The sequence below is a fragment of the Castor canadensis genome, chromosome 7 (genome assembly GCF_047511655.1).
Source record: "Castor canadensis chromosome 7, mCasCan1.hap1v2, whole genome shotgun sequence".
Taxonomy (NCBI): domain Eukaryota; kingdom Metazoa; phylum Chordata; class Mammalia; order Rodentia; family Castoridae; genus Castor; species Castor canadensis.
In genome coordinates this window covers 144,483,752-144,496,059 of record NC_133392.1, presented here as the reverse complement: position 1 = coordinate 144,496,059, position 12,308 = coordinate 144,483,752, and the positions used below count along the sequence as shown (strand labels likewise).

The window sequence follows — 12,308 nt, the reverse complement described above, 5'->3', positions numbered from 1 at the left end:
CCTACCTGACTCATGGACACCTGACCAATGGCGGGGTCTAGAAGGTTGAGCGGGGCCTCAGAGGGATGCAAGGGAGCCTTGAGAGGGTTCCAGAGGTCCCCAAGGTGCCTGGGATGAAATTACCCTCACCTGGGCAGGATAGAGATCAAGAGTTGGATAAAACAACAATTTTGTGTGTGTGTGGCACTGGGGTTTGAACTTAGCCTTGAGCTTGCTAAGCAGGTGTTCTACCACTTGAACCACACTCCCAGCTCAAGGAAATAAATTAAGGGAAAATGTCTCCTGGTTCTTCCTATCAATTGCTGATGCCTTTTTTAAAGTATATAACTCCATACATATGTGCATCCATATCTGTCTACTATGTATGTATGTATGTATGTATGTATGTATGTATGTATGTTTCTATCTATCCATTTGTCTCCCCCTGTATCACCATCACCCAGGTTAGCAGAGAACATTTACTGACCCCACAGGTCATTTTGTGTCCCTGCCTAGTCAATATCTACTGTTGCTATGTAACATGTAACACTGACTTCCAGCACATGGTTTAGTTTTGCTAGTTCATACTACCTCATCTAAATGGATTAAAATTAGTTTAAAGGATAAAAAGACTGGGAGGTAGAGATAGGAGGATGGTGGTTCAGGCAAAAAGTTAGTGAAACCCAATCTCAAAGAATAAGCCAGGTGTGATGATGATGAGCATCTGTAATCCCTGCAACTCAGGAAGTGGAGATAGGAGGATCTCAGTCTGAGAGTGGCTCTGGCAAAAAGTGTGAGACCCTATCTGAAAAATAACTAAAGCAAAAAGGACTAAGAACATGACTCAAGTAATAAAGTGCCTTCCTAGCAAGTGCAAGGCCCTGAAGGAGAAGGAGAACGAGAAAATAAATGCATGGCTATATCTTGTCTACCAGCATCTAAAAACTGAGTACTTCCTTCCTTTTTCTAGTTTTTATTTTGGCGGTATGGGGATGAACCCTGAGTCTCTCACATCTAGGCAAATGCTTTATCACTAGCTATATCCCCAGCTCTTCCTTCCTTCTTTTCATGAAATTGTCTCTCTTGGTGTGACATTTCTACTTCTTTTTGCTTAACCTCTTTTTTCTATGAACCTTTGTTGATTGTGCAACTTTATATATCATAATCAATAATAAAGAGGAGGATCCAGGGAAGGCTGTAGATCTGGAAGCCTGGGATACCACGGAGTAATGGTGTCAGATAAAATACCTGGCTAGATTTTAGATAAGCAATGCATAATCTTTTAAAATGAGTATGTCCTAAATATTCCATCTATCAGTGCTAGAAAAAAAGGACTCTTGCCTCTCAGACCCCACACTCTCAAGGTCCCATAGGGCCCCCGTTGACATCGGTTACCTGGACAGTTTGATGATCACCTTCCCAAAGAAGGGCTGGTCCAGGACTCCGTCCAGCAGGATTGCCCACTGCACTCCGAGGGCCAGCAGGAAGAAGTTAAAGCCCACACTGCTCCAGGCGAGCCTCCGCAAAGACAAGGGGAGAAAGCCCAAGCCCAGGGCTGCCATGATGGTAAAATCCTGGAGGACTTCACAGGGAGGAGGGGTGCAGAGAGAGAGGAGGAAGAAGCAGACAAGAGGGAGAGGTATGAAGTGAGAGTATGACAGAATAGCATCTAGGACACTGGAGATCACATCAGGGTGCTTACATGGCTGCTTTGCCTCTTCGGACCACAATTTTCTAATCTGAATAACACACATATCACACAGGGTTGAACTGATGCTGGCTAAGGACTTCAGCCAGTGCCTGGTGCACATGAGTGCTCGGGAAATGTAGCAATGGTTGTTAGGAAGCATAATGACATGACCGACTGCAGAGTGTCAGGACCTGTGCATGGCACATGATGGATGCTCAGTAAAGGTAATTGCCACAGTTATTGGGGATCAGGTTCCACTGCCTGGTCAAGCATGTAAGTAGGCCATAGCAGTGGCCTGGCCCAAGATATACAGCAAAGAGAAGGCACAGGCAGGCCCAGAGCTCCTGTTGGCATGAACCAAATTCTCTTCATAGAAAACAGCTCTCTCTACCTTAGCTACCTGCCACAGTACCAGGACCACCTGGGTGGCCCTCATCCGTCCTATCTTCAGAGCCTGAGCAGGGGAGGCTGAGGAAAAGTCCCACCTGATGGCAGGGAGAAGAAGGAGCACTTATGTGTTTCCAGTTTTGAAAAATAACTAGCAGGTTGTGTTCCAGAACCAGACAAACTGGCACTTTCTAGTTGTGTGGTCTTGGATCTAGAATTCAACCTCTCTGAGCTTTAATAACAGCCTATGCTTATTAAGTGTTTACCATATGCTAATGGTGCATGACAAGTAATTTCTTTTTAATTTAATTTTACTTTTTGGCAACACTGGGGTTTGAACTCAGAGCCTCAGGCTTCTTAGGTAGGTGCTCTACCACTTGAGCCACTCTGCCAGCCCTTTTTGGTGATGGGTTTTTTTCAAGATAGGCTCTTGCAAACTATTTTCCAGGGCTGGCCTCCAACCACGATCCTCCTGATCTCTGCCTCCTGAGCAGTTAGAATGACAGGTATAAGCCACCTGCATCTGGCTTGATGGTTAATCTTTATTTGTCAACTTGATTGGGTTGAGAGACATCTAAGTTAGTCAAGCACACCTCCAGGTTTCTGTGAAGATATTTCCAGAGACCAATAAATTGTGAGGGTTTTGAACATAATCAATGATTTAATCCATTGACAGATACAAAACATGAATGCTCAGATTTTGAATCGAGGACTGGACGTATGGCTCAAGTGGTAGAGCACCTGCCTAGCAAGTTCAAACCCCAGACCTATCCCCACCCCAAAAAACCAATTTTGCACTCACATTTTGAATCATGGTGGAACTGTGGAAGGTGGGGCCTCGTCGGAGGAAGTGGTTCCCTGGTGGCATGCTTTGAAGGATACATCTTCACCCTGTCTCCTCCGTTACTCCTATCTACTTCCTGGCCATCATTAGGTGAACAGCTTTCCTCTGCCATGCCCTGGCTCCATGATGTCCTGCCTCACTACAACTCAGAAACAACGAAACCAGCTGACCATAGACTGAAACCTCTGAAACCATGTACCCAAATAAATCTTTCCTCCTTTAAACTTTTCCTTTCAGGCATCTGTCACAACAACAAAAGTCTAACACACAGTATTTGAATCACTTTACATAGACCGTGTCTTTTGGTCCTCACCACCACCATTTGAAGTATGAGCTGTTACATCACCATCATTCGACGTGAAAACAAGGCCCATAGGAGTTAGGTAACTTGTCCCTCTGGCAGAGCCCAAGTTCCAACCTAGAAAGTGTGCTGGAGCGTGTGCGGTTACCTTCCACATGCCTTCCTCTTCCTGTTCCCATCTGTTGGCTGGGAACAGTTACCATTCTCCTCAATCAGGTTGCCATAACCCAGTGGGAAAAAGCATGAAGGGTTCAGAACGTAAAGCAATAAACACCAACCACTCCACACACGTACAAATGCCTGGAGAGAGATCTTGGAGGGTTTTTCTCCTCCCCTGGATGTTGTCTCTGGGCTTGATAGATTTTTTTTACTTTAATTCATTCTCCCATGTTGAAATTTCCTACAATGAGTGTGTACACCATAAATGGCTTTTGTTAAAAATCAGGAAAAAACATGGAATTCATCCATTTCTGTTTGATCTCTGCTGTAACAAGGTTAAACCTTATTAAACTGCCCACGGTCGACCATTTTTGACCTATAAATTTATATGTTTCAACATGTAAAACATGTTTTTATGTTTTCAACATAAAAAGCCTTTTATGTTGCTTGCTTCCTCATCAGCTAACGGGGCAATTAGACACTTTGCGGGTGCTGGGAGAGCTGAAAGGCATAATGCTGTTTGGTGCAAGTTCTGGCATACGGAGAATGCTCCATCAACACTTATTTGTCATTGTCATTGAGATCATCGTCTCACTAAGAACTCACCTGCCTCTGGCCTCAGCTCTGGCTGGCAATCAGGAAGCTCCCATTACTGGAACCTTTCCAGAGTCTCAGAAAGTCCCTTTGGTGTATACACAGTCTATTTAAATTCACTACCATTGAAGAATACACACTTCCAGGGTCTGGCACATTGGACTTGGGTAAGTGCTGATGCTCTCAGATCAATCGGACAACCCCCGGATGTAGGAGGCCCCTGAGGACCACAGTGGGATCTAGGGATTTGAGGAGCAGGTGAGAAGTGGGCAGTAGGAAGGTTTCGATCACCTCTTTGTGCTTTCTCCCCTGATGTGGTGGAGGGAGGTACAGGAAATGCTTCTATCTCCTGCTTGCGTCTGTGTGGCAATGGTGGTTGGGTGGGGTAGGCAGGGCACATTTTGCATAAAGTTTCCTTTTGGGATCTTTCAAATTCCTTCAGAAACCAAGCAGGAAATATGTGAAGGGCAGAGCACATTTGGGAGTAGGGAGGCTTGTAGCTAATTGGAAACTGCATGCCCCACTCAAAATATTCAAGTCCAATCTTTTGTTAGTCACTGTTGCTAAATGATGCATCTGCCACTTTGCAGCAATGCTGTATGCACAGGGCCCAGCCTTATTGAAGATTTCATGAGTAGGGAGATTCCTCCACTTATTTCCCATTTTTCCAAAGGGGACCAGAGATAGCTGTGACTTCCTCAAGGCCACACAGCACACCTACAATAAAACCTAGCTCTGAACTAGGCTTCCAATAGACTATGCTATCTCTAGCTGGCTTCTTGTTGTTGTTGTCATTTTAACCTCACCATGCTAAGGAGGCTTAGGCAAGTTTCTTGCCCTTTCTGGGCCTCAGTTTCCCCATCTGGAACACATAGGAATTGGGTTTGATTTTCTGGAATATTCTAGGAGGGGGCAGGGTGGGTGGGGACAGTAACCAACACGAGGGCAGTGGTGGGGCCCTAAAGGTTAAAAAGTCAGAGTTCAGGAGCTGGGTATGTTGATGCACATCTGTAATTCCAGCAACTCAGGAGATGGAGGCAAGGAAGATTGAGTTTGAGGCCAGCCCAGTCAAAGTTAGTCTCAATAACTAAACAAAAACAAAAGAGCTGAGGCATAGCTCAAGTGGAAGAGCTCTTTCCTAGCATGCTTGAGGCCCTGGGTTCAATCCCCAATATCACACACACAAAAAGTCAAAGGATGAGGAGGAGGCCTTTATTGGCTCAGTTGCACAGCATCAGCCTCCAGTCTGATAAGCTAAAGGACTGCAAGGTGTTGAGGAGTGATAAGGAGAGGAAATGCTACAGGAGCCCCTGGGGCTGGGCGCAGAGAGGAATTTTACAGCCTGCCAGGCCTTCCGGGAAGTTATGAAAGCCTCAGGTCTTGGAGAAAGGTCTAACTTGGAAGGGAGGAGATGAGGCAATCATCAGCATCTCACTACACCAGCAGGCACATGGGGAACCTCCACCTACCAGGCACTAAGTGTCTCACAGCCTTAGCCCTCAACACCTGTGCAGTGGGTGCTATTTATTCTCCCCATTTTACAGATGGAGAAAGGGAGGCACAGAAAGCTGCTGTAAACAGCGCAAGCCATACAGATAGTAAATGGTTATCCACCTGCTTCTCCAGACAGCACTGGGACAGTAAAGGCAAAGAGCATGGGCTCAGAGCCCAGCTCTACCTCTGTGTGCCAGCTTTCCTGTCTGTGAAATGGATAGAAAACAATTGCTATGGATTCATGCAAATCACTTGGCCCAAAGCAGGGTGCACAGAGTTAGCAGACACTAACCAGCACCTGCCATTCATTAGCTGTAACTTTAGGCAAGACTGTTCCCTTTCAGGCCTATTGGTTCCCTTGCCAATAGTTCATTTGGATAACTACAGTTCAGTCCTCTGAGTTCATCTGAACAGGCAGCTGCCTCCTCCAGTCCGCTGTAACCCTCCCCTTACCCCCCATTTTGGATCTGCCTCCCCCATTCTTGCCCCTCTCCTTGGCCTGCAGAAGCTTCAGCACTAACAGCTCTGAAGCTATGCCCAGTTGGTCCCAGGCTCTGTGCTCCCCACTTCTGGCTGGTAGGACCTCTGCACCCATGGGGGCCATCCACAGAGCCCACACTGCCTCCTTCCCTGCAGCCTCTACTCCCACCCCACTCTCACTCCACCAGCAACCTGGGAAAAGAAAAAGAGGTTTCCTAGAGGGGCAGCCCCAGGCTGAGATGTGAGAGGTGCCAGGGTTTGTACCCCTGAGAAACCCCTTGTCTTCTCATAGCCCTTCTTCCTGCCTCTGAGGAATTCAGGGTGGAGGGCAGAGGGACTGGGGTGGTATCTGCAGCACAGGGCTCAGGATGGTCCCCTGCATGGCAGCTCTAGGGCAGACCCTATGTGGTAGATTGTTCCAGAAATGACTCCCAGTGAAACCTGCCTCCCGGCATAGACCCCCTCCTCCCTGGATTTGGTCTTATAATTGGCTTTGGTCAATGGGACATCAGTAAACATGTCACAAGCAGAGCCTTGACAAGCACCCCTACATTGGGTCTTGCCCTCTCACTGTGGAAAGTTCTTCTGTTCCCATGTGAAGAACTCTGGGCTGGCCTGCTGGAATCATGGGCCTAGGTGCTAGCCAGCAAGGGGAATCATGCCAGTGAGGCCACCCCGCCCCAGTCAAATGTCCGGGCTACAGACGATAAAGACAAAAGGAAAACTGCTCAGCTGAGACCCAACCAATTGCTGAGCCACAGAACCTTGGTCATGAATAAATTAAATGGTTGCTGTTTTAAGTCACTGAGGTTAGGAATAGTTGTTATGCAACCATAGCTAACTGATACATTCTGCTTCCCATAGCATCTTAAAGACACTTCAACTCCCAGCCCAGCATGGACATCATTGATCATTTGCCCCACACCTGGGCTCTGTCTTTCTGCTTTTCATCTCAGGAATTGGCATAGTCGGTCACATATCTGGACAAGTTCCTGACCCCTCCCTCTATTTCACCAAGTACAGCTGATTTTAACTCCTAAATAGCTCTCAAGTCTGCCTCTTGCTTCTGCTCTGCTGGCACATTTGGTACCATAGCTGGTCACCCAGACCAGAGGTCAGTAGACCAAGGAACACACCTCAGAAGATACCAGACATCCACAGGAGTTATTGAAAGAAAACACTAGTATCTCTGGGCTGGAGGTGTGGCTCAAGTGGTAGAGCACCTGTCTAACAAGTGTTAGGCCCTGAGTTCAAATCCCAGTACCACAGAAAAAATATATTAGCACTTCTAGTTTTATTTATTTATAATCTTAAAAAAGAAAGCTTATTAATAACATTGATACTGTATCAATATATATGTTAATTATTTCAATCCTTTCCATAACTTAATGCAGTAAGTACTACCATTATGACAGAGGTTGCAAAGAGGCAGAGAGAGGTTGAGTCATTTTCTCAAGGTCTCACAGCTGAGAAGAAGCAGAAGCAAGATGAATCGATCTAGCTCTAGTAGGTCTCAAACTTCCACGTGCATTAGCATCACCTAGAAGGCTTGTTAGGTAAGACACACATTCAGGGCTGACGGAGTAGCTCAAGTGGTAGAGCACCTGCCTAGCAAGGTCCTGAGTTCAAACCCCACTACTGCCAACAATGCTTTAAAAAGTGTTAATAAAACACAGATTGCTGGCCCCCAACCCCAGAGCTTCTTCTCTGTGGTGTGCATAATAAATTCTAATAAATTATAATTTGCATAGTAAAATCTAATAAATTCTCAGGGGATGTGGCAGCAGCTGGTCTGGGGACCACACTTTGAGAACCACTGATCCAGGAGTTTGGGGAAGTTTGCAACACTGCAACTATTTAATATTCAGATTAATCCCAAAGTCCTCCTGGGAATACTGGGGGATATTGGGCCATGAGGAGGGGTGATACATGTTTTTTTCGTATTTATCTCATTGCAAAGAATGACAGGGTCTTTAAATTTTGGCTACTATGGAGAATTTTAAGTATATGAAAAAAATTAAAAGCAGAGAAAATAGCATGGTGACTTCACGGACCCATCTCCAGGCTTCAAAGACTGTCACCTGGAACCAATTTATTATTGTCCTCCTCCATTCTTTCTTTCTCTTTTTTTCTGGCAGAAGGCAAATCCAGAGACTACACCAGTTCAATATGCTTCTCTAACTGATAGGGCTTAAAAAAAATCCCACTATGCTTTTATCACACCTAACAAAATTAGCAGTCTTAAGTGCCATATAATATTCAGGCTATATTCAAATTTACTGATTGTCTCAAAAATATCTTTTTAGAATTGGCATGTTTGAGTAAACTACCACAGTTTATATGGACTAGATTAGATCAAGTGCATTGACAGATTAAGTTACCTCAGTTTAGCTCAACTAACTTTCCCAAAATGGACTAACTCCTGAAAAGAAGCCCAGATGGCAGCAAAACGATAATGGCCAGCCAGGTGGGAAAAAAGAGAAAGAAAAAGGGTCGAGCCATACTTCTCCTTGTACAAGCCCTTTGTCAGTGGCATTCAGATTTTTAAAAGTTGTTAATCCAATCAGATCTGACAGGAACTCAAGCAAGGCTTGATATGGTCAAGAAGATTCGGAGGAGGACCAGGCATGATGGCTCACATATGTAATCTCAGCTACTCAGGAGGTGGAGACAAGAATACTGTGGTTTGCTGGGTGCCAGTGGTTCAGAGCTACAATCCTAGCTACTCAGGAGGCAGAGGTCCGGAGGATCTGGGTTTGAAGCCAGCCCAGGCAAATAGCTCTCGAGACTCTGTCTTGAAAAAAACCCTTTACAAAAAAAAGTCTGGCTCAAGGTGAAGGCCCTGAGTTCAAATCCCAGTACCACAAAAAAAAAAAAGAAGCAGCAGCATTGACTGTCGTCAGTGGTGATGATGGATTCTGCTGGACACCGATACCATAGCAATTAGTACTTTGAAAATATCCTATATTTCATTTTGATCTCCTTTGAAATTTTAGACTTGTATGTACTATAATATAACATACTAACCCACTGTTGCTGTTGTTTTGAGACAGGTTCTTGCTAGGTAGCCCAGCTGGCACTGAACAGCTTGGGCTCGAGGGGTCCTCCCTGCTTCAGCCTCTCAAGTACCTGGGACCACAGGCTCACACGCTGCGCCAGACTTCATGTACAAAATGCATGAGTGTACTGACACTTGAGGATAACACAGAACTGTGGTTTGCTCAAAACATGACGTGCACAGTCAGCAGTCTGAAGGCCTCTGGCTGACAGGACACTAGGACGTCCATGTGGGTCTCACATCCCAAGCAGTGTCCCTCCCCCAGCCCTGGAAAGGCTTTCTTCATAACCCACATCCAAGCTCCTCACACTCCTGCTTCCTGTCATTCAGCAGAACACAGGCCAAGCTCCTTCCTCAACCCCGTGGGTCCACCACACCCTGTTTCCCTCTTATGCAGGGGTTACACCACAGTGCTGAGTCCTGCCAGCCTACTCCACCCGCAAGGGCTCCTGATGGGCCCATAGTCAATTTCTCCTGAGCCTTCCAGACCTGGCTGGGCAATCACCTCCCTCCAGATGCTTCCCTTGTCTCCACTGCCTTCCTGCCTAGGTTGCAGATCCTGCTCTGTAGTTTAAACTTGTTAGTGACCAGGCGCTGGTGGCTCACACCTATAATCTTAGCTACTCAGGAGGCAGAGATCAGGAGGATCATGGTTCAAAGCCAACCTGGGCAAACAGTTTGTGAGAACCTATCCCCCTCCCAAAAAAAAACCCAACACACACACACACACACACAAAAGGCTGGGTGGAATGGCTCAAGGTTTAGGCCCTGAGTTCAAGCCCCAGTGCTGCCAAAAATAAATAAATAAATAAACCTATGTTAGGAGCACGATGTGAAGAACATGGATCCTGGTGCCAGTCTACAGGCTTGGGTGAGTGGCTCCCACACCTACTGGTTAGATGACAAGTGACTGACTGTAAACCTGCTGTGCTGTTGCCATCTGAATAGCCTGGGGCAAATTATTTCATGTCCACATGCCTTGATTCCTCAATTCCTGTATGAGCAATGGAGTAGCACCCACCTCACAGGATTGTTGTGAGGGCTCAATGGGAGGGAAGCTTCAAGAATACTTCCCCGTACACAGTAGGTATGCCATAAATATCAGCTCTAATCTTCATGTGTCTGGACCCTACACTGGATAGAACAGATGATGGAGTGGAGGAACATGGGAATTCACTGAATCTGAATAAATATTGTATTGGGTTTAAAAGAATTTAATTAAAATGAATGAAAATTATACTCAGCTCTTTTGTGTCTGGGGCTGAGGCAGCCCACGAAGCTGGGCAGTGCTTCCTCCCTACGTCATTTCTGCCTTCATTGCCTCGGCCAGGGGGGCTGCCTTCCCTTTGCTTCTGGTTAAGCATCTGGTTCAAGTCACTTAGGAACATGTAAGCTCTCAACCAGGTGCAGGCTTCTCCACTGTCCCATGGACATCCCCCAAGGACCCCCATCCACTATCACAAGCAACCTATCAGCTGGATGAGATGTATCCCAAGTTTTTTTAAGAAGCAAAGTCGCACCACAGTGGACATCTGTCTTGTATATAGTTGTTCTCATCACAGCCTGGAGATATTTTTAGCTGCATATAAAATAACCACCATTCTACACCCCCTCTAGCCATTCCTTCTGGCTCTGGGTTTGCACAAAATGCAGATTTCCCAGTCCCTACAGGGGAAGAAGGGGAGTAGGCAAGGGTACAGTAAAAAACCAAGAGAGATAGAAGAAAGGAAACACCCCTTCCCCAACCCAATGACCACACAGAAGTCCTTGCCACAAGAGAGAACAGTGGGGGAGGGCAGAGAAGCATACAATTATGAAGACCATTTGGCATGGGGAATTCAGGGACCACAGAAAAGCCCACTTGGATTTGTCTGTGCTGACAAATCCAGATGGGCTTCATGGAAGAGGGGATGCCCAAGCTCCTCCTAAAGGAGAGCCTGTATAGTAGATCTGGGTCTTGGCATAATCTATGGAGGGGGAGGAGCAGAATGCCTGTCCTTGGGAACTTTGCGGAAAGGCACATAACTCCTTGGGGAACCACAGACCTCCCCTACCCACCACCCCATTTGCCTCTGTGACCCTACCCCAGTGAACCCTCACCTTGATAAGTCCCCATGAATTGCTCCCGATCACTCAAGGGAATGTCGTAAGAGGCAAAGAAGGTGAAGATGAGAATGAGAGCTGTCTCCAGCGTCAAGGCCCAAAGAGGCAGGTAGTAGCGGACAGACCGTGGGTACTTGGAGCCCATCTTGTGTGTGTCTCTGTGCAGAGTTCCACCAGCACTAAGCCTCACCCGTGTCCTCCACACCCACTGAGGTAGCGATAGGAGAGACACCCATCTGCCTAAGGCCTTATCTCAGGCTGCACAGTGGGCTCCAGGGCCTGTCTGTGGAGTTAACATGGAGCAGAGGGACATTGTTACTTCATTCAGCAAGTCCTTGCTGGGTTCCTACTGTAAGTTCCTACTGGGCTCAGTTGAAGGGAGGGCATTCTGTTCACTTGACACCCTGACTTCACGATCCTCTACCTGGTCCTTTGGTACATCCTCACCATGTCCTTGTAAGAAGGGCAGGGATGCGGTGGGGGGGTTGGGGAATGAAGGTCAGTGGTAGAGCACCTGCCCTGGGTGCCATCCCAGCACTGGGGGTGAGGGAGGGAATGAATCAACATTCCTATTTCTCAAAGGGGGAAATTGAAACTAAGAGAGGACTTCAGATTGGCAACACTTTTCTTTAAAATCTTACCCCATTATACAGAGGGCACCCAGGGAGTTCTTTTAAAGAATATATTGAAGGCTAGAGATGTGGCTCAAGTGGTAGAACAGCTTCCTAGCAAGCATGAGGCCCTGAGTTCAAACTCCAGTACCACCAAAAAAAGAGAATATACTGAATATATGTGTGAATGAATGAAGACAAAGAATGATGCTAAGTCCTGGGGGGGTGTGTGGAAGGGAGGTAGACAAGACATATGCAGGCCTGACTGCTCAGTTACACAGTTAATATTACCCAAATTTAGAGTTGTATCTAAATCTACTCATTTCTAAGCACTTTAAGGATAAGTAGGGGAAGAGAAAGGAGGCTTGGGTCTTAGTCTAGTGAAAACCTAGAGGGGTTCTGATTCCATTCTAGGCTGAAGTTGTCCCCACCTCTGGTTACCTGGAACTCTGGGGCATGAGTTCCACAGCGCATTTTAGGAGACCACCTGCTTCAATGTCCCCATTCCTCAGCAGGGGATAGTCTGCATGGGATTTAGGGGGCTGGAATCTAGTTCTGACCCTCAGGCTAACTTCCCTTATGGTCCATGTCCTTGTGTCCTGCAGAAA

At 46.5% G+C, this 12,308-nt stretch overlaps 1 protein-coding gene across 4 annotated transcripts in view; it reads right to left on the bottom strand.

Annotated features, from left to right (window-relative positions):
• Positions 1-12,308, bottom strand: part of LOC109683063 (RH-like protein) — a 37,369-nt gene that overhangs the window by 19,736 nt on the left and 5,325 nt on the right. For 2 of the 4 annotated variants that reach the window (XM_020158708.2, XM_020158710.2), the window contains exons 1-2: positions 11,087-11,274; positions 1,375-1,561 (exon numbers count right to left, since the gene is read on the bottom strand). In XM_020158708.2, coding sequence (XP_020014297.1) covers positions 1,375-1,561; positions 11,087-11,234 — 335 coding nt within the window. In that variant the 5' untranslated portion in view covers positions 11,235-11,274. Of the gene's footprint in view, positions 1-1,374; positions 1,562-1,681; positions 1,788-11,086; positions 11,275-12,308 lie in introns of those variants that run through there. The other 2 variants (XM_074080958.1, XM_074080959.1) reach the window with 2 other exon arrangements.